Source organism: Micropterus salmoides, unplaced genomic scaffold (assembly GCF_014851395.1).
Source record: "Micropterus salmoides isolate LMB-PRFRI ecotype aquatic unplaced genomic scaffold, ASM1485139v1 Ms_hic_scaffold_12, whole genome shotgun sequence".
NCBI lineage: Eukaryota > Metazoa > Chordata > Actinopteri > Centrarchiformes > Centrarchidae > Micropterus > Micropterus salmoides.
This window is the reverse complement of record NW_024040263.1, coordinates 320,000-342,265: the sequence shown is the minus strand read 5'-3', so window position 1 is coordinate 342,265 and position 22,266 is coordinate 320,000. Positions and strand designations below refer to the sequence as shown.

At 39.6% G+C, this 22,266-nt stretch overlaps 1 protein-coding gene across 1 annotated transcript in view; it reads left to right on the top strand.

Annotated features, from left to right (window-relative positions):
- mfng (MFNG O-fucosylpeptide 3-beta-N-acetylglucosaminyltransferase) overlaps positions 1–10,440 on the top strand; it is a 31,371-nt gene extending 20,931 nt beyond the window's left edge. Inside the window, exons 6-8 of the mRNA XM_038712707.1 lie at positions 4,987–5,152; positions 5,244–5,329; positions 8,858–10,440. Coding sequence (XP_038568635.1) covers positions 4,987–5,152; positions 5,244–5,329; positions 8,858–8,909 — 304 coding nt within the window. The 3' untranslated portion in view covers positions 8,910–10,440. The remainder of the gene's footprint in view (positions 1–4,986; positions 5,153–5,243; positions 5,330–8,857) is intronic.
- The last annotated feature ends 11,826 nt before the right edge of the window (positions 10,441–22,266 follow it).

The following is a 22,266-nucleotide window of genomic DNA, read 5'->3' as shown; positions in this document are numbered from 1 at the left end:
AATATTTAGGAGGCTCTATCTATTCTTATTACCTTAGAATGAGCTATTTCTATCTTCATGCCAAAGATGGGGACTTGAGTTTGAGACTCAGACTTGAGTCCGACTGAAGTCGCACAGTGACCTCAGACTCGACTTGAGACTCGTCTCAAGGTTTATTTTAGGAAACGTCTGATGAGCTTGCTCCTCTCCCTCCATACCTATAACCTGCCTACAGAACAGGTAGTATCAGCTGCACGTGTGCGGCCACACGTGCGAGAGGACAACAAACAGCGGCAGCTGCTGTGCCGTTCATCATAAACTTTGGCTTTAAAAGTTCATACAACTGGAACCAAACAAAGAAGCACTGAACGCAAAATAGGTTAGTAACCTGAGTTTAGTAAACATGTTTAGCTCAGCATTGGCCATCTAACGTTAGCTTGCTTCTTGCTTTAGCTACAACCTACGGGAGGTTTACTCCGACTGTCGTTTGTTGAATGAATGATGAATGAGCGTTTGTTTCAATTAATGTAATTATTTACGACCCACTAGCTGCCATCATTAATTATTACCGTTGGCTACAAACAGGTTACTGGATCATTGTTAATCATGTAACATTACAGTTTTATTTAGTTAACATTACACTGGTTTGAGAGTCTGGTGGTGTGTTGACTTTCAGGAGTTTAAGCTGTCATTAATTGCATTGCACATTACATGGTTGTGCTCTGTAAGTGAAAAACAGGTTACAGTTACAGAATCCCTTAGCTATGCAGTTTTATAAGCAGCCTGGGTTGAACACAGCTGGTGATACAACATTCGTTATAACCATGTGAGACTTGAGGCTTGACTTGGACAAACGGATCTACATAGAGCGTTTCGACCACTACATAGAGTATGTACGAAGAAGAAGAAGTAGTAATGTTAGTAGTAGTATTAGTTGTAGTCGACTGGTTTATTAGAAGTAAGAAAAAAGGAGAAATTTTTACACAGTATTATTCAGCACAAGAGCCGACAGAGCGTGTCAGCCACCTTTGCTTCTCCTGCGCGCTTGGAAAGGGAGGGTGAGCAGTGACCGATTCATGTGGTGTTGGAATAATCAGCATCTTTTTTTCCTCCTTAAATCTTTATTGCAAAAAGAGAAATAAACATGGGTCATAAAGAAGAATACAGAACTTTGATTTGTGTAATATTTTGTAAACATGTAATTTGTAATATGGTTATAACGGTTAGTTTTCTGTCCATGTAAAGTGAAATAAATGTGTGCGTGTTTATATGTGCTGATAATCCTGATCCAAGATATCTTTGTAGCGTCCATGTTGATTCCACATTCCGATTTAAGAGCACATGAACACACACTGAAGTCAGAAGAACGACTTCACAACTCGGAAATGGGACCATCAGAGGAGCATGTGAATGCACCGTCAGACACTGGTTGCAATTCGCAACCCTCACCACTAGATGCCTCTAAAACTTACACACTGAACCTTTAATGATCATTTCAAAAGTTTTGCTCTTCTTAGTCCATTACAGTTTTTCTCAGTCGCTTTGGTGCTCAGATCAGAATTGAAATTCTCAAAACTAATTGTTCAACCTCCATATCATCTCGTCACTTGTGCACATCATAAAAGAACTTTCTCATTGTTTCGAACAAATTGCAAATGACTTGACACACTGATGCAAATGATTATGTACAATTGTCTGCTGTTTCCTACATTATCAATTGCTTATGTCCTGCTGATCACAATGAATTATACCAGTCTCTGTTGAACAATCTTACCCCCCAAAACATCTAGGCATAAGTTCATTGCATTAGGCACTACATGCAAAATGTTTGAACATGTTATCAAAAATCAAAGTTAAAATACTTTATTCATATCCTTTGCCTACAAGTATATATTCTACCTTAATGAAATGTTGTTTCTTAAGGACCATAAACAAAGTAAGAATAGACCACAACAACATCACAACAGCAACACTCATACCAATACTCAATACCAGTAAACAGTAACAATACACAGTGAGAATATATAGCGAATGTTGTTTTCTCCTGAGAACGGGATAATTAATTTTCTCGTGATCATGAGATAACAAACCATAGCTGAATACGGGGGCTGGCAGGTGCGTTTCTTTAGGATAATTTCAAAGCAATTACCAGTGTCACTGGTTAGTTCAGTTGGTAGAGCACAGAGCTCAGTTTGATTAGTTTAACTCCTGTTATTGTTGACTTTCTTTTTCTTCTTTTGTGTGTATTATCCTCTTCAGCAAAATTGTTATGTAGAGACTGAGGGGAATCCAATCACACATTTCCCGACGGCTATTTCAAAGGTTCCGAAAGCCTTCAGGAAATGTGTAACGTTACATGGATTCCCCTGAATGAGAAGGAATTTCCTCTGCCTGGGAATGATGGGGAAATGAAAAGTCCATAGGTTGATGGATGTGGACCAAGAACGCGAGTCCAGCACGTACTTTACAGTAATGTGAACATGTGAAACAGTCTTTTCATAAGAACTTTGTTGAAGAGGATTATGAAAAATATAAAAAAGAAAAATGTCTTAGTCTTCAGTGAGAATTGAGCACACAATCTTAAACCTATAAGTCCTATGCTCTACCAAGTGAGCTAACCAACGATACAACAAGCCACACTATAATTACCATTATGGTTATCTCGAAATCACGAGAAAATGATGAGTAAAAAATATTTGATTAGGGCTTCCGTAAATATATATGAATGTATATATATAGATAGACATTTTATACATGTCTATTAGAATTTTTTTGTAAATGTGTCCTGAATTGATGAAGATATCTGTTATGATGTGGAAGAGAATCTGCGATACAACAGGCAACAGTCCTGTCTCTTTCTTTTCTTCTTACAATGACATGCTCTGTCAACAAATTACAGTACAAACAGTAAAAGCATAGCTGTGATTCCTGTCCTCTCTCCTGCAATGTATAACTTTGTACTGGTGAAAGTGATATATGCCAGACAAAGGAAAGTGCAGCCTTGTGCATTTTCAATCATTGTCATCAAAATCTTAGCCAAAGTGTACATCAGAAAATACTTTCAGAGTACACTGTTATATTGACAAGCTGGCTAAACATTTTGACTTGCTTGTTCATGAACAAGACACAAGGACTTGTCGTTCTGATGGCACTGACAAGTTCAATGACATAAAGATTTGCTTTTGAGAGATAGACTAAGGATTTTGAGCAAGTTATGGGCTTTTGCAGGTAATCCACTGTGTTGTGCCGTTCGTACTACCTGTTTTGAGAAATGCACTTACTGTTTTTCAGATGTTAGGTATGATTTGAGAAATGCACCAAAATGAGTGAGAAAAACTGTAATTCCATTAATTTACATGAATTTACATTTGACAAACAGAAGACTAAAGCCACGCTTTTCTTTGTATATTCACAGATTGTACCTTTAAATTATATACTTTTTTTGTTATAAGGAGAGAACTTTTCTGGACGAAATGGACAATATTGGTGATTTTGCATGTTTTGGCCCATTAAGTATTGCATTTACTTTACTGCTGACCTTTTCCAAAGAACACCGTAAATTTTTAGATTGATTCCCTACCTTAGCCCTAGGCAACCATTAGTCTCTGTTCTTTGAAAGCAGTATAAATGCAAACTTGCAGTGACTTGAAACTTACTTTAGATTGGTGATTCATCACGGTGAGCTTTATTTGCTGATCAAAGTTGCAGCTTGTTAATGCAGGGTTAAAATATAAATATATATATATATTTAATATAAATATCACTTATGTTTTAGTTCTGGCTCTCAAATCTCAAATGATAGCAACTATTACATAATTTTGGCAAATAAGTGCATGATTACCCATTTCAAGCAAATTTCAAGTCTCTTTAAGTTAAATTATAGAAAATGCTGATTGAAAGCATTTCGCAGTTACAGTTTTTCTCAGTCGCTTTGGTGCATTTCTCGAATCATCCTTAACATCTGCAAAACAGTAAGTGCATTTCTCGAAACAGGTAGTACAAACGGCACAACACAGTGGATTACCTGCAAAAGCCCATAACTTGCTCAAAATCCTTAGTCTATCTCTCAAAAGCAAATCTTTATGTCAATGAACATGTCAGTGCCATCAAAACAACAAGCCATTGTGTCATTGTTTATGAACAAGATAGTCAAAATGTTTAGTCATGTTATCAATATAACAGTGTTCTCTGTAAGTGTTGTCTGTAAACTATGGCTAATATTTTGATGATTGAAAATGCACAAGGCTGCACTTACAATATGTCATTTCAATTTCAACAGTATAAAGTTATCCATTGCAAGAGATTGGACAGGATTCACAGTTAAGTTTTTACTGTTCGTACTATAATTTGTTGACAGACCATGTCATTGTGATGCAGAAAAGAAAAATAAAGGACTGTTTTACAGCACTGCATAGCACAACAGAATAAATTACAAAATTAGAAATGTAAGCAATGTGAAACACTCATTAGGCTGATGTCTGTCTGTCAGGTCACAGATTCTTATCCACATCAGAATGGATATCAATTACAGTATATATATACATACATACATACATACACGCACGGTCTGTACAAAACAACATTTTCGTTCAGCTGTAAACTTGAATGTGACGAATGATGATACAGTTTGACTTTAATTAACTTTTGACAACGTGTTAAACCATTTTGCATGTAGTGACTAATGCAATGAACTTGTGCCTAGATGTTTTGGGGGGTAAGACTATTCAACAGAGAACCAGTATAATTCATTGTGATCAGCACGACATAACCAATTGATAATGTAGGAAACAGCAGCCAATTGTACATAATCATTTGCTTCAATGTGTCAAAGCATTGGCAATTTGTTCAAAATAATGAGAAATTGTTTATATGATGTGCACAAGTGACATGATGATGTGGAGGTTGAACAAGTAGTTTTGAGAATTTCAATTCTGATCTGAGAAATGTACTAAAGCATCTGAGAAAAACTGTAATATCTGCGTGGGTTGTCTTGTGTCTGTATTTCAGCGGCCTTCGGTTTGAGGAGACGTCGGCAACCATCCGTCTCCCTGACGACTGCACGGTGGGCTTCATCGTGGAGAAAAGGCTGGGCATCTCCATGGTCCACTGTCCTTTATTCCACTCCCACCTGGAAAACCTGCTGCTCATCAGCCACAGAAGCATACCACACCAGGTAGTGACCCATACATATGCACACTCAAAGAAATGCATGGGGATGCACTTCTTATGCTTGTACGTGTGTATGTGTGTTTTCTCCACTGCAGGTGACTCTGAGCTATGGGATGTTTGAGAACAAGATGAACAGCATCGAGGTGAAAGGACGCTTCTCTAAGGAGGAAGACCCCTCCAGGTTTGTCTGTTTTTCCCGCAACTCATAAATCAGGAGATATGAGAAACATATCTTTGTCAATATCATTCTGTGTAGTGTCTTTGTTAACTATTCCACCATTTCATTTCAGTTCAATTTTATTTATATAGCACCAAATCCCAACAACAGTTTTACAAAATTTTGGATGGTGTACATTGAAGTGATGTGGGTATGTTAAATGCTTCCTTGCGTGTGAGAAAAGTGCACACAATTAAAGAGGTGGTATTATGCTTTTTGGCCTTTATTGAGTTATATATCTTTTTTGTGCATGTAACAGGTTTGCAAAGTGAAAAAGCCCAAAGTCCAGCCCAAAGGTAGTTCCCATCTCCCACAGAAAACTGTGCTCAGAACTGCCTGAAAACAACTCGTTTGAGGCTAGTGTGACACGCCCTCGAAAACACCATTGGAAATACACTGAGCTGCAGCACACCTCTCCTCTCCCTTCCAAACACTAGCTACCCTCCAGGCAGTCAATGGATATAAAATTGTTACTGTGATGTAGAGACAGAGCTCAGTTAAAACTTTATGGGTGAAAGATACTTTTGTTACAGATTAATAACTCACCACTCTGAAACTCTTGCTCCAGTCCATGTTGCCAAGCTGGTCGGCAACATGTACAGCTGAACCAAAGCTGTGGCTTCTCACTGACCCGCCCTTCTTTGCTTCTGTACCTTATTAAAGTTGATTACTTTTCTAAATTTCTAATGCATGTTTTCAAAAGACAGCTTGAGAGGCAATTTAGCTGGCAGAGGGGTGGCGCTGCAAATTCAAAAATGAGAACCAATCAAAGCATCAGAATAGCATCAAACTTTACTGAACGGCTGTGGCTGGAAAGGAAGACATTGTACACATGAAAACCACCAAACCTCCAATGTAATCATGAACATTTTCACAAGTAACTGTAATTTAATACACATATTACATATTAATTCCAAGTAAACTGTAATGGACAGTAACATTTGTTTTGTAATTAAAGTTATTTAATTATATGTAACTAGTTAATCCCCAACACTGTTGCCAGATGACATCAGGTTGCCTTGTGGCAAAAGTTAAACTTAGTGCTCATCCTTGTGATGTCACAGGGATGAAAGGGAAACGGCTGGACTACAAACGAGCTGTTTTCAGGCAGTTCAGAGCAGAGTTTTCTGAGGGACATGGGAACTCCCTTTGGGGAGAACTTTGAGCTTTTTTCACTTTGCAAACCTATTACATGCACAAAATTGTTTTCTGTTCAAATCTAATCTCTTTTGGCCTGATGGGGATGCAAGACTAAATATCAGAAAGTTGTAAAAAAAAAAAAAATTTCTTCCTTTCTAGATAGGGAATGCCCACGACAAATTGAATGGAATTGTAACAGTATTTTACAGACCAAAGTTAAGATAAGTTAATCACGTGGAAATTTTGCATGATGGTCAGAAACCTCCAGAATCAAAATGATTCTGCTACTAGTGAAACAGAAAAAAAAAAACTTTTGCGTGGACTAAAATTAGATGCTATTTTGTTCCAAATCAGGTATGTCAAAATGTGGAAATAATCACAACGGTAATCACAAAATAAAATATAAAGCATAATATTTAAGACCGATTTACCAGTGCATTGCAAGAATAGTTTGTCTTTATGGCAATGTTTACTAGGGGCTACTTTGCTTTTAGAAATCCCCATCACTCAGTTTTACTGCTCTGATGATCCGACCTGAAGATGTGACACAGCTGTAGCTCCAGCTCATCTTGTTCTCTGTTCAGTCAGAGATAAAAGCAATTTGATGTAACACAACGAAACAACATATGTGTTTGTCTTTCCCAGTCCTCGCCATCACCAGCTGTAAGAACATATCACCAGAAGCGCTACTCAGTGAGCTCTTTCCATTTGTTTCCATCCACTGGTGTCGCACAGAGTTACGCTCAACATGGCTGCACCGTTAAAGGAGCAGGTCAAATCTGTCTGTACAAAAAAAAGTTGCTGGGTTTCTAAATAAAGCCTTTTATCATATCTTATTTTGCTTTGTTTACCCAGGTATATTCGTGAAAATATGAGAAATATGAAAGCATCACAAAACATGTTCAGAGAAAGAATCCAAATCTTGTCATATAAAAATGCAATCAATAATAAATGACAAGATGATAGATATTAAGATAAAAACAAAGTTGTGTGGACTATCTGGGACACACTCAGGGCTGAGGCTAACTAGGAGTTAAGTGTCTTTCTCAGGGACACATTGGTGGATGTGTCGCAGTGGGAATCGACCCCAGGCCTCTCACACCAAAGACATGTGTCTTAGCCACAGCGCTATTGCCACCCCACACACTGATATATGAAAATGATACTGTATGTAAGTAATGATAATGATAGCAGTGTGGGTCTAGCAGGAAAATGGGGGAGTAGGTGGCTTGCAACCACAGACAGACTCTACAGCTCAGAAAGCACATGGGAGAGGGAAGAAGTCGAGGTAAAACATGCACTAAAGGGATATGAATTAGTACAGAAGCACTAAATGTCACTTTTGAGTCAAAACTAATATTGATAGAACTGATAATAGAAAAAGCTTAGAAATGTTACATAGGGATACACGATAATGGGAAGTGCAATATAGATGCAGTAAGAGGAAAAAAAATGGATATCTCACTGTACCCGAAACAATGTGTGCAGCCCAAAACACTGGATATAATAAAAGTAGAATATATTCAAATCCTTTACAAATCCAGGATCCACAGAGAATGCTAATCATTTGTTATTTACTCCACAACCTACTTATGACAAATTTTCATTTAAAAACTTTTAACAAGTTTTTGAGATTTCCGACAAACAAATAGGAGCACAGCATAGTAACATAATCTCCTTGCCGGAGGTAAAAAATCATAGAGAAGCATAAACATTGTAGTGGTGTGATATTTCTGTTTGCTATCTTCATTAGGTGCTTCTGCAGGACTATTTTTAGCTTCTCTCTTCTTTGTAGTAGCAGATCGTCTGTATCAGTGCTGTCGCAGTCTCTACTGGCTGCTGATAGAGGACAATACAAAGTCACAGATAACTTAATGTCCCCTTTAACACATAATGAAAACCGACAGATTGAACACTTCACTGTGCATACTACATAATATATGGGCTTAAAATGAACAACAGTGCTATTCTTCCCTGCTACTTTTATTGTAGTATTCCTATTGTCAAGGAAAGGCCTATTGTCAATGTAAATATGCCAGATTTAGCCACAAGGCTATTTTCATCTTTTGTCCCTGGGCAGTACATGTTGATACAAAAAAGACAACATAATAAAGGACCATATCTTGGCCAGGACACATTTTTAAAATTTCAGTAAGGTGCTTTCCTGGTTAAATGAAATTATACTTGATGCAGTCTGGACTAAAGTGGTGGACTGACCGACCAACTAAATATATTAACCTTTAAACTAGATAAAACATGGAGAATGAAGTATTGCCATCATCTTGAGCACTGAGAAATTTTCTTAATCAAGCATGGTTCCGATTTATTATTCGTCATTTCTGTTTTCTACAGGTTTAAGACTGTCCACTGCATGCTGTATCCTTTCACCAGCTGGTGTCCTTGAACTCATCATAGAAGACTACAACTTCCAAACACACGTGGTACACGAATGGTATTCCTGCTGGATGAAGTCCCTTGCCAGGACATTGTCTGCATGCAAATAAAACTGATGCATTTAATGTGACGGAACAACAACACCCGAGGTGGAGAATCAGAAAGCAGAAGTGTAGTCTTGGACAACAGACTCAACTGCTGTACCACAACCGCTCACTCTTAGTTTGCCTGAACCTGCCTAAAACAGTGATCAGATGAACGCTTTAAGACTCAGAACATAGGATATTAACAGGACTGACTATGAACTGAGAAAGATTTTCTGTTCTTCAGCTCTGTGTTACAGACAGACTGTTACATGAAATGATTTCTTGCGTCTTTACTACTGAATGTTTTTCTTTGTTTTGATGATTTTATCTGTGGGAGTGAAGCACTTAAGACAAGCAGCACTTTTGCTTTTCACTAAAACTTAAAGGTAAACATTACATTGTACATCTTCTTAAAATGTACACACATTTTGATATATTTGATCATTATCAAAAGAGTCAAAATCTTAAAGTTGATGATGATTTAAAATGCACAGAGTCTGCACCAACAGGGCCAGAATTACCTTCAGGGTGTGCGGAGGTTACAGTTGCCAAATTTATTTTAGTTTTTATTGATTTAATGTGTGTGGCCTTTTGTGTGTGTGTGTGTGTGTGTGTGTGTGTGTGTGTGTGTGTGTGTGTGTGTGTGTGTGTGTTGTTATGAAGGGGACTGTGTCCTTGCGTCTATGAAGTCTCACACAATGAACCTTTCTGACCCATATCTCCCTCCTTATCCAAACCTCCTGTCCTCCCTCCCTCCTTTTTCTCACTTGCTCCCTTCTTTCCTCCACCCCTCCATCTGTCTCTCTGTTTACTCAGTCTTGTCCACACTTGCTGTGATGGCTACTCAAAGGCCATGGCTGAAAGTAAAATGAACTGCCACTTTCATCCTGTTTGCCTCAGTTGTATTTATTTAGTTATTTTTTTAAATTAAAAAAGCAACAACAAATCACTGAAAGCAGGGAGAAAATCACAACTGACACACCTGAAACCTGCATTCTGCCCTACCTGCATGGCCTGAAAAACTAGGTCACATTTGCAGACAATCTTATCGAGCTGGACAAAACAGGTTCAGAACGAGAATATGAATCTCATAATGACATGCACACAATCAAATGTTAGTAGGAGATAGAGACCATGTGCAAAGAGGTGACACTGCTGCCGGCGGCTCGCAGGTTGCTTGTTTGCTGGGAATGGAGATGTGATGAATACAGATTCGCTGCTAAATGCTTCTGGGGCTGACCTTGTGTGAAGTGGATGGAAAGTGGTTGAGAATGTGCAGGAATGACTGTGTGGCTCTGACACATCTCCACGAGAATATTGAAACCCATCATGTGTGTTTGAATGTGAGCAGAAAGTTTACTGTGAATGTAAAATCATTTTCCTGCAGGGATTACACAATGAACTGTGTTCGTATTATTAACAGTGCTGGGCAACGATTAAAATTTTTGATTGCGATTAATTGCATTGTTCCGCACAAAATTGAAAATGGATTCCAAAGTAGTGTATTGCGCACTTTTAATTTAAATGTACTGCTATATACACAAAAGTGCAATAACGTGTGGTTTGCAAACAAATAATGTGCATTTTACCAGCAGTATTCCCTTTACACATTAGCAGTAAACTATTTCTTGTAAATCTCAACCCAAACATTAATGTAATTAAATCTATAAAACCAAATATAAAACCAAAGCTATTTGCCACTGTCAGGGAATTACCTTTTATCTAGCTTGTTAAAACAAGTTACCATCAAAGTCCAATTTTCTTGGGTTTTTTTCTGAACAGGTATCAGCAGAAACATTTTTCTTTTATCAGGGAGCAGCAGAAACAGTGTATGTTCAGTAGCAAGTGTCCCTGTTAGAGTGAGGTGAAGTAGTTGCCTCACGCATGACCATCAGAGACTGATCCTCGCTGTTTGTGAGTTTCTAAAGTCTAGCTGTTTACTAATAGGACATCAACAGGAGGGAATTACCATGGCAGAGCATCCCAGCAAAACTAGATGAAGGCCTATCAGGTAAAGTTATGTAGCCTCTAATTTTAAACAGGGTACAGCTGTGTAGCACACAAGCCATTGCCATGGTTACTCTCCATGCCTGCCGTTTACTCGCAGAGCGCTCATCTCCCTTTCTGTTCACCGGAATGCAGAGCAACTCCGCGGGGCCAAGCAACTACATTGCGATTTTAGGAAAGTTTCTTAGATCGACATCTTCCCCAATAGGCTACTAATCAGCATGCAGTGTGTAGCTATCCACTTCACTTGTCTTGCTTTTGTTTATCTCCTCCCACACGCTGCATCCAACGTAGTCTGCCGAAGCCTCCCTCCACTGCTTGTTTGGGTGGATGATTTGCCGGCGGATCAACATCCCACCCCTCCTGTGACCCATGGTTTGACTGTATGTGTATTCAGAGCCAGTGAGCAATGGACTTTTAGTATAATACTGATAATAATAGTTGCATTAACGTGAGATAAAAATAATTGTTAATTAATGAGTTAATGCGATAATAATGTGTATAACTTACTTAATAACTTGCCCAGCCCTAATTATTAATATTATTATATACATACTAAGTCTTTCTACTTTATACCACTGGCACCACTGTTGCTCTTACTTTCCACATCCTTTCTAGCTCCTCTTTCAGTCCTTGGTATTTTCCAAGCTTCTCGTGTTCCTTCTTCTTGATGTTACTGTTGCTTGGGATTGCCACATCTATCACTGCAGCCTTCTTCTGCTGTTTGTCGATCAACACGATGTCTGGTTGGTTAGCAATCACCAGTTTGTCAGTCTGGATCAGTCCCACAGGATCTTAGCTCGGTCATTCTCAACTACCTTCCTCCTAACTTCCATTTTGACCTTGGGACTTCCAGCCCACACTCATGGCAGATGTTCCTGTAAACTATGCCAGCTACCTGGTTATGGCGTTCCATGGACGCACTTCCTGCCTGCATCTTACACCCTGCTGTTATGTGCTGTACTGTCTCAGGGGCATCCTTGCACAGTCTGTACCTGGGGTCCCTGCCTGGTGTGGTAGACCCCAGCCTCTATTGATCTTGTACTGAGTGCCTGTTCTTGTGCCGCCATGATTAGTGCTTCTGTGCTGTCCTTCAGTCCAGCCTCTTCCAGCCACTGGTGGGATTTCTTGATATCTGCCACTTCTTCTATCTGTCGGTGGTACACGCAGTGCAGCGGCTTGTCCCTCCATGAAGGTTCTTCCTCCTCCTTGGGTTTCTGCTATCAGAGGTGTTCCCTTCAGCCCTTCATCTTTGGGGACCATTTTCTGATGTACTCCTGGATCTTTGTTGTTTCATCCTGGACAGTGGTTCTGACATTCACTAGCCCTCGACCTCCCTCGCTCTGCTTAGCACCAGTCTTAGGGTGCTGGATTTGGGGTGAAACCCTCCATAGATTGTGAGGAGCTTTGTTGTCTTGATATCAGTGGCCTCTATCTCCTCCTCTGGACAGTTTATTATACTAGCGGGGTATCTGATGACAGGCAGAGATCTTTGCTCGGATCTTGTTCTTCCCATTCAGCTGAATTTTCAGGACCTGCCTCACTCTCTGTAGGTATTTGGCTGTAATGGACTTCCATGGTAACCATTAGCCTGTGGGATCCCAAGGTATTTTTAGCTGTCCTGAACATCTGCAATGTGGCCTTCTGGTAGTTCAAACCCCTCGGTTCCGATCGTTTTAAGTGAAGTGTAAGATTTAAGTGTCTTGCTCAGGGACACAATGATATAACCATAATATAGATAATGTCTTCACTTCACCAGCTAGTTGCTGAATGTCTTGTTTGCTGGTTCAGAGCATGTATTTCTGTCTGATTGCCATATAAATTCCTTTAGGTGTACTAGTGAAAATATGCAAGTCAATTGTTTGTGTAAAATCAGAAGGTGTCTAGGTTGTTTATATATAAAAAAAAAAAATGTGTAAAAGCATTTCACCTCTTTTTGCTTGCTGCAACTTAAGGTGTGGTCCTGTTTCTGATTGATCTGATTACACTTCATTAAATGTATCACTTTAGTTGATACATTTGAATAGCAATTAAAATTATGTGTTGAAACGCGATTAGTTCAGTCTTAACACAATTACACCTCTCAGTAATGAGCAGAGTAGCCATATGTGCACCAGTATAGTTTAGTTTTTCACCTTTAATACACTCTCAAAGAACAGTGGCTCTTTGCTTTTACTTCGACTTTCTTGGGTAATATGGTCAATATTTGTTGTTTAACCTTTTTCTTTTTTACCTAAGCAAATCTAATTGTGGTTGCAAGGGAGAGCTGGCCAAGACAGGAACATAAAAAATGTCAGTTCCTCAAATTAATTTCTATAGCTGGTGGACTTGGAATAGTCAATCAATGTCAAAGTTTTAAAAGTCTGATAAAAGTATTTGGGTTATGGAAACCAAGAGTTTCCATGATGGCTAATCAGTTTTTTTATCTTGAGATCACAAGTTAATTTGCTCATTATTTCGAGAGAACAAACCATTTTCTTGTTATTGGTACTTATGCAGGACACCGGCTCAGTTGCAGGCATGTAGAACAGATTCCAAAGGAAAGAGCTGTTCAACAAAACGTAATCCAACATAATCCAAAACGCAGAGATCCAAAAGAACAGGTAGGGTTCAAGTAGGAGATGACACGACAGAGCACAAGTAGCTACAATGAACCGACAAGACTGACTTAGGCAATATACACACACACATAGGGCTAATGAGCAGGGTGGCAATCAGGCAGAACAGACAGACAGGCAGGCAGAGTGATCAACAGGATGGCAAGACAGACCATGAAACTAAAACGGAACAGATCAGAATAACGAATATACCAAAATGATCATAAACACATGCAGACACAGACCATAAACAAAACAGGCAGTGGTAACAAACAATCAATCTATTAGACAAGACTTAACTAAGCTAGACAAAACAGGAAACAGGCCGACTGAACACAAGACAAGAAACAAACAGGACTAAAACCCAAAACACAGAAACAGAGACCCCAAACAGAGCAAAAATAATTACAAACACAGACCAGGATCGTGACAACGCATATTGCACAGGCAGGGAGCTTGTGTTGTCCAAGTGTGTGAAAATTATATTCTTTCAGCCTCCTCCCCTGTTTGTCTGTGTCCCTTGTACAGTAGATTTATGACCTCTGCTGTCCATAAACAGGACTAACTGTGGTAGCAGAGGACCAGGTCAATTGGAGGTAGAGTGTTACAGCTGTCAGAGGAACGCTCTCTCTCATCTCCTCCCTCCATCACATCGACGGGGCCTTGTAAAGGACAGCTAGGCAGAAAGAATAAAATGATAAAGGAGGTGGGGAGAGCAAAACAGTAAGATGCAGGTAGATTTCAGTGCAGAATGAAGAAAGAAATGATGAAAATACGAATATTTTGGAAAAATGTTAGGGAGGAAATGGGAAAAATCCTAGGTTTGAACATTGCTTTAGATCCCCTACTTTTTCTATTGGAAATACCACTTAAACAAACGTTTACTACTGATCAGTGTTATATAATACATATTCTACTGATGGCGGCAAAGAAAATTATTACTATTAATTGGATGAAGACTGAGCCCCTTGGAATCGACCAGTGGTTGCAGAAAATCAAACATATATACAGTATTTGCAAACATATAGACTGCCCAGCTACAATTAAAACTGCACACTTTTAAGGGGAAATGGAGGCTAATCTCTTCATACCTTGGACAGGAACCCCCTAGCACACCACCTTGAGGTATATGAGATGATCTGATGTGCCTGGCTAGGAGTGAAGGGTACCTAGCCCATAAGACTGTGGAAACATGGATACGAATGCTTGTAAATGGATATGTCTGTTCATGTAAATCTATGGACACTGTGTGTATCTCCTGGCAATATCACATACAGATAACTGGACACTTTCTAGATGCTACATCACTCTACTGAAAGGTTTAGGAGGGGCCAACTCCAAGGTGATTTTTTTGTTTGTTTGTTTATTTCTCTTTTCTTTTCTTACGATGTTAATTACCTGTCTCGTTGTCAATGGCAATAAAGTTAAAAAAAACAAAAAAGAATATGTATAGAATGCAGACGTGTCTCATTAAAGGTTGGAGAATTGGTCAGTTTATTAAAATATGAAGTCACAGACACCAATTCCATCATTCAGCCAGCATTTACTGCAGAGAAGCTGTAAAGTTTAGCCTTTTACCACCCACTGAAATCACACAGAAATATGTGTTATAGGGTTGTCCACACACTAGTCTACAGATTAGGTTAGGCCACCTCAACCCTATCCAACACCTTTGGAATGAAGTGGAATGTCAGCTGCGAGCAATAGGCAACCTTATCGGCCAACATCAGTGTTTTTCTTCACTAATGGTCTTATGACTCAAGGGGAACACATGTCTGCAGCCATGTTGCAGTATGTGGAAAGCATTCAGAAACGAGTGAAGGCCGCTATAGCATCAAAATAATTCTCAAATGTTGTTATCAACTTTTACAAAGAAGATACTTTGTAAAATTGATGATGGAAACAACAACCAGGGCTGGGAAATAACGGATTACATGTAAGGGCGTTACGTAATCAGATACAAAAAAATGTAACTGTATTTCCTTACAGTACAGAAAAAATAGACATAATCAGATTACAGGTACATTTTGTAAAATTGGGGATTACTCATAAGGATTACTTTAACAGAAAGTTTCCATGAAACAGAAAACACAGTGCTGTTTGCCTCCATATGTTTTTTATATACAGTCTATGGTAAACCCAAAGCAAGGGAGGGATGCATTTATTCATTTTGCTGACACTTTTATTCAAAGCGACTTACAATTGCTATATACACAACAGATGTTGCACGCCTCTGGACCAAGTAGGGGTTAAGTGTCTTGCTCAGGGACACATTGGGGTCTCATAGTGGATTTGAACCCGGGTCTCGCGCACCAAAGGCATGAGCCTTATGTGCTACTCCATCACCAACCCCTACAGTCGCCAGTAGCGACGAATGTGTGTTTACGCCCCCACCCCATCATGCAGACTCTGTGCGGACTGGTTCCAGCTCCCAGTGAGTGAACACGGCAGCTGGACCAGGACCGAGCACCGAGCACAGTCTCAGAGACAGACGGGGGCCAGTTTGACCACTGGGAATACAGTATTATGTGGTTTTCTTGCAGAGTTTAGCCCTGAGTAAGCTTATCTGTGTAAGCTTATAGGACCGCTAGCAGCACGGCTAACCAACCGAAGTAACATTAACCAGTCACAGATACAGGCAGATAGGCTACAGTTGGCAGCACAAAGTAAAGCTATCACAGAAGCTCTGTGTAAATCACCTCAGTAAGATACTGGATTCTCTGTTGGTCGTTGAGGCTGTGTTCGGTGCTGTTCATGCTGTGTTCACTGGGAGGCTGCTGAGCGAGGTTTTGTTGCCCGCTCGCCCGGCTCCGGTTCCCAATCAGGCACCGCACACCGTGTAACTTTACACCACACCTTTATAACGTTACAGTTTATGGTAAACACTTACGGTAAACACTAACACTCCCCCGGTGCTCCGTTGCACAGCTAACTGAGCTACTAACAGCAGCTAGTTAGCTTGTTAACTAACTTATCTGTCCTTCAGGAAACTCTGAATCACAGAGTTGAGGCTGAGCAGTCGGGGGACATCAGAGAGAAAACTAGAAAAAATATTTTCTTCATATTTCTAATATTTCTTCATCAAATATGATCCAGTTTCACCAGGATCAGTGAAGAAAGTTGTTTTTTTGTACAGTAATCAGTGAGGCCCAGCCCCAGAAACACTATGCTACAGCAGCTTCATATTGTTTTCATTGGATGGTAAATTAATCCAAGTGCAGAATGAGTAATCAAAATTGTAAAATGGTTTTTCAAATGACAAAAATATTCAAGAACACCAAAAAAAAAAGTTTTTGTCATTGATGGGCAAGATACCGCCATAGTGGTGACATAGTTCAAAGCATATCATCAGGAGATTTGGTTATTGTATGTTCTTTTGCAGAACAGATATCTCCGTTTGTGTTTATCATCCTAATCACTGTGACACAGGCTGTTACATCCCGGTCAACTGCAAGCGCTGAAAGAGTCAAGGTAAGCTGGTTTAAATGTGCATGGTTAGGCCCGGGAAATCCTGGATGGACAGTTTAATGATTCAACTCTAAAGTAAAAGAACAACAACCACATTTACCATGCAATTGTCACTTAATCCCACAATTTCATCGCAAACCCCCCCCCCCCAAAAAAACCAACACGTTGCATCTTTCATTGCAATTTTTTAGAAAAACTGCCACAAAAATTGGGCATTATGAGACTGCGACAATCACTAAAAAGGCCCACGAAATCCTGGATCTACTGTGTAACGTGATTCAATAAATTAGGCTTGTGTATGTGGTTATTGTGGTCTGTTTTAAAAATAAGACCTGTTGGAATGATAATCCAGGTACATTGCACATCAGAGAATAAAACTGAACCTTAAAACGACATTGTTTTATGACCATCAAAGCTGTCTGGCAGTCCAGTAATGTAATACATTCTTGAAAATTTTGTTTCCAAATATATTGCGAGGGTCTAGCGATCAGAAATCACTTTCAGTCACTTTGTTTAAATACAGATGGATAGTTAATGGAAAATACAATATAAATTATAATTTCTCAAAAGAATCTTAAGGCATAGATGATTTTAAGATCCATCTTGTGAATTTTCTGATGTTCTTAACTTCTAAGATAGTTGTCGGGAAAAAGGAAGCCCTGGTCATTTTGCATCTGACTGATAAAGTCTGTGTGAAATATGTATTTTTTTCCCGTTTGAATCACCAGGACTTCTTTGCCTGATTCAATATGTACTGTAGTAGTATCTGTGATGGTATCTGGTATCTGTGATAGTGGAGTCCAATTGTCATTTTTTGGCATGACAGCTGAAAACAAAACATCCAAAAAGCATCAAAGATTTTAAGATTTTTACAGAAAGATTCTCTTCATCTGTCTTCCTGTATTATTCAGTCTGTCAGGTCTGCTTTCTATCCTGTTCAAAGAAGCTTTATTGATGGGAATGTCAAACATTAGCAATACTGCAGATATATGATCTGTTTGTGTGCTGTATCTGCTTTTTTACTGTGTGCATGTCTGTCTCTTTCTATCTCTTCTTATTGTTTTGTTTCCATCTTCTATCCTAAGCCTACTGCTAATAAAATCTCTTGTGATTTCTCACTCTCGTTATGTCTCAGTTTCTCCCCTCAAGTTTGGTTTCATGTTTGTTTTCAGCCATGATTTTGCCTGTGTTTGTGCGTTATTGATTCACGTTATGACTATTAGTTATGCTAATATAGACCGTAAAGATTTCGATTAATAGTTTTCGTAACAAACATTTTGCTTTCATGCTGAGAGTTAAATGAAAATATTGATACCTCTCATGTCTGTAATGTAAATATGAACCTAGTTTAGTGAATTAAACAAACAAAAAAGATGTAACCTGATAATTAGTGAGCTAGAGAAGTGCAATTTGGCAGATTTTGTTACTCTTGAACGGAGTTCAGCTAGCTGTTTCTGCCTGTGTCCAGGTTTATGCTAAGCTGAACTAACTGGATTTTCACTAACAAAGACCACGCCAATGTGAGGTATACAAAAGGTGGTTTATTCGGATAATGAGTAGTATTTATGACTGAGGGATCTAGGGGAGAGGGATGAAGGGGTCGAGAACAGAGGGATGAAGGAGGTTGTTAAGGGTTTGGTGGCCGGAGCAGCTAGTAACCCAGGGGTCGACACTCAGTGTGGGGCTTGTCTCGATAAGGAGCTTGCTTATCAACCCCCTGTGGTTCCTGTGGTAGAAAAAGAAGAATTAGGACTTATGGATTTTAGCATGCATGTCTTTGATGGTGGGAGGAAAACGGAGCGCCCGGGGGAAACCCACGCAAACCTGGGGAGAACATGCAAACTCCAAACAGAAAAGGCCTTGGCTGACCGAGGTCTGAACCCAGGACCTTCTTGCTGTGAGGCCACAGTGCTGTCCACTGGGCCTCCATGCTACCTGTTGAACGAGATGAGAAAGGATTTGGGGGGAGAGATATGAGAACTGACAAACGGGAGAGAAAGGGGTCAGACAGGCTTATATACGAATGTGTAGGTGATTGGATTAGACAGGCACAGGTGGATGAAATAAGTGAAGCACGGGTAGTTGGATAGGAGGAATTGAATGAGGCGCAGGTGGTTGAATTAGTGAGAGAGAGGCGTGGTCCTGTTCCTGAACTCAATTATATACCTTCATGTGGTGGTAGCATTATATTCAGTGTACAGACATGAGTGTAACTTTCAGCAAGAATGCAATAAAAGTTACACACATATCTATTTTGGTGTTTTAGGAGTAATTTATGTTAATGGTAGCATCTACAAAGTAGATCTAATAGGTAAACAGCATATTACAAAGATCTACCTCCCTGTTCACAACTCCTTTCTTACACTTAGAAATTCCTGACACTTGCCTTGTTTGCTTCTGCCCAAGATCAGCCCTTGTTTAAATCCACCTATTATGAATTACTCCAAAAAATCTGCCTACATCAAAACGTCTGAAGTTGTAAAATCAGATCACTGACTGGCATGCCAGGCCTCTGCTAACTAGCAGAAAACTTTCACAAACATTTAGAATTATAGATCCACGTGAAATGGTAAAAACAAAAATCTCCCAGTGCAACTGTACAGTCACAGCAGGCAGCAGAAACAGCAACTTACAGCCGAAGACTCAAAAAAAAAGCATTTCAGGCGTGCACAATACAACAAGGACCAGATAAGAATCCACAGATCAAAAGACAGATAGTTGCTGTGTCCCAGTGCAGGGGCTGGATCCTTTGAAGTTCATATTTCTAGACCAAATATGTCATAATGGGTCAAAAAGGCCTGGTCTGTTTGAAAGGATCCAATGAATGTGGCAAAGAAGTGCAGCCTTCTTTTGCAGTATATTCTTTGCATCCCTTTTTATAACATGACAACATGATCTATTATGCCCTGGTTAATTGTTAAATGGCACATTCGGGCCTGTGGAAGACTGACAATTTTATGTGAAAATGTTCTATTTAAAGGGTGTTAGCATTTTAGCTGGTCATACAGTAACAGTAAAAATTGAACCTATATATTTTTTTGGACACACTAGCAGCGGGGCTCTTTGGCAATGCTGGTTTGATGGTTGGTCGGTTCACCACTTTGGTTCAGAATTAAATATCCCAGAAAAGCTGGATTGCCATGAAGTATAGGTCAAAGTTTTCTCACATTCAATGAAATACCTATTACAGACATTTGATATTTTAGCAAAATGACGGTGATCCTCTGACTTTTCAACAAGCACCACCATGAGATTTGTGGTTTTGAGTGAAATGCCTTAACAGTTGTTGCATGAAATTTGATTTACTCATTCTCGTTCCCCTCATGATGAATAATAATACCATTAGTGATCCTGTGACTTTTCATTCCATCATCAAGTACATCATGTTATTTTCCAAATACCCATAAGCAAATAGTAGCATGCTAACATCCTAAACTAAGATGGCAAACATGTTAATGTTAAACATTTCATTTTAGTCATTGTGAGCATGATAGCAGGCTGACATTAGCATTTAGCTAAAGGATGTGCCAAGTACAGCCTTACAGAGCCACTAGCAAGGCTGTACTTGACTCTTAATCTTGTTATTATAGAAATCAGGAATATGCCTTTATGTTTAGGCTATCAGCCTGAATGTGCTGCAGTATATAGATACATTTACCAACCTTCACGCACCTGTATAATGTTTACATCTTGAAAGATACCAAAGGTGTTTTATGTCGCTGCTCCAATTTCAGGTCTCAGACACTGTTTCTTTGAGGTTAGACCAACTCAATTGCGAGGAAGACCAGGTTAATTTTGGCTCTGGAGATCCAAGCTCACTACATAGCTTCTGAAAAGGGATATCGCTCACGTCACTCTGTTTGGTTGAAAACCAAAATTGCTACGTATCTAATTTACAGGAATGTGAAGTAAAAGTGTTGGAGGGAGACACGGGAGAGAGCAGAAAGAAACACAACACATAACCCTATGGCCGTAACAGTTGACAAGAGAAAAAAAGGGGTGAAGGTAGAAGCAGGGAACAAGGATTCAGTTGGGAAATGGGGCAAAGTCCCTGAGACAGATGGCGAGGGGTGCTGGGAGAATTCCCCCCCCCCATTATGAAAACACCTCAAAGCACAAATCTCCAGCTGTGAATGGCACAAGCGTACCGCCAGCAGCCACCAAGAGGCAGCAGCCTGCCAACCAACACCCACTAATGAATGGAAAAGCGTGATTCAGAGGCACCAAGAATGTAAATGAGAGCAGTATGGCCTCGTTCCTTTGCATGAAAGGGGCTCGTACACGATCGTCTGCAATACCAAACAGTCACGGTGAGTTCCTGTGTGATCCATGGATTAGATAGATTCAGAGACTGATCACCGGTGACGGGTGGGAAATGGAGGGAGTGGATTTCTAGAGATTTCTCCGGCGGCTCTGGTGGAAATGAGGGAGGGGAGGGGAGGGGAGATTAGGTGGAGAGTGACAGAGACAGACTCATGCAGAAAAATGGAAAAATAACACAAGGAAAGAAATCAAAAGGCTGAAAAAGAAGAAAGCGGAAAACGGGGAAGCAGGAAGGAGCAAAAGGTGAAAAAAGGAAAACACGGTGTGAGTAAAGAAAACGGAAATAAATACACAAACAAAACAGAGAGAAAAATGTGAAAATAAAAATAAGAGAGTCAGAGAGAAAAAAAAAAAAAAAAAGACGAACAATTTCTACCAGATCCAGCCATGTTGTTTGTCTCAATTTGTTCGAAATAGCTTCAATTTCACAGAGGTCTACAATTCTTTCCTACAATTACTGTTGTTTGCATGTCATGTCAATCTGGCATCTCCTTTTCATAAACACCAAGTGGAGAAGATGGGTCAAGCTGCGTGTGTGCGTGTTTCATACAGGAGAGGAAGTACCCCATTCAGAGAGGCATGAGAGTCAGGCGAGTATTCAACAACCAAGCCAATTTCAGATTCCATTTCGGCTCAAATTAATCCAGGAGCAGGAGAGTCTAATACAAAACACTCAGATTCTGCTGGATTTTCAAGGATTAGCCTCTCTGCTTGTGATTTGCTCTGGCAGCTTCTACCTGAGTGGTGCTCCACCAGGAGAGCTGAAGTTACATTGTAATGCTGGCAACAGCTCTCACTCCAGATTAGATGTGAAACCAGTCATTTTCACGTATTTTAAACATACTTTAGTTTAACCACTTGATCTTCAATACTCTCAATATCTTAG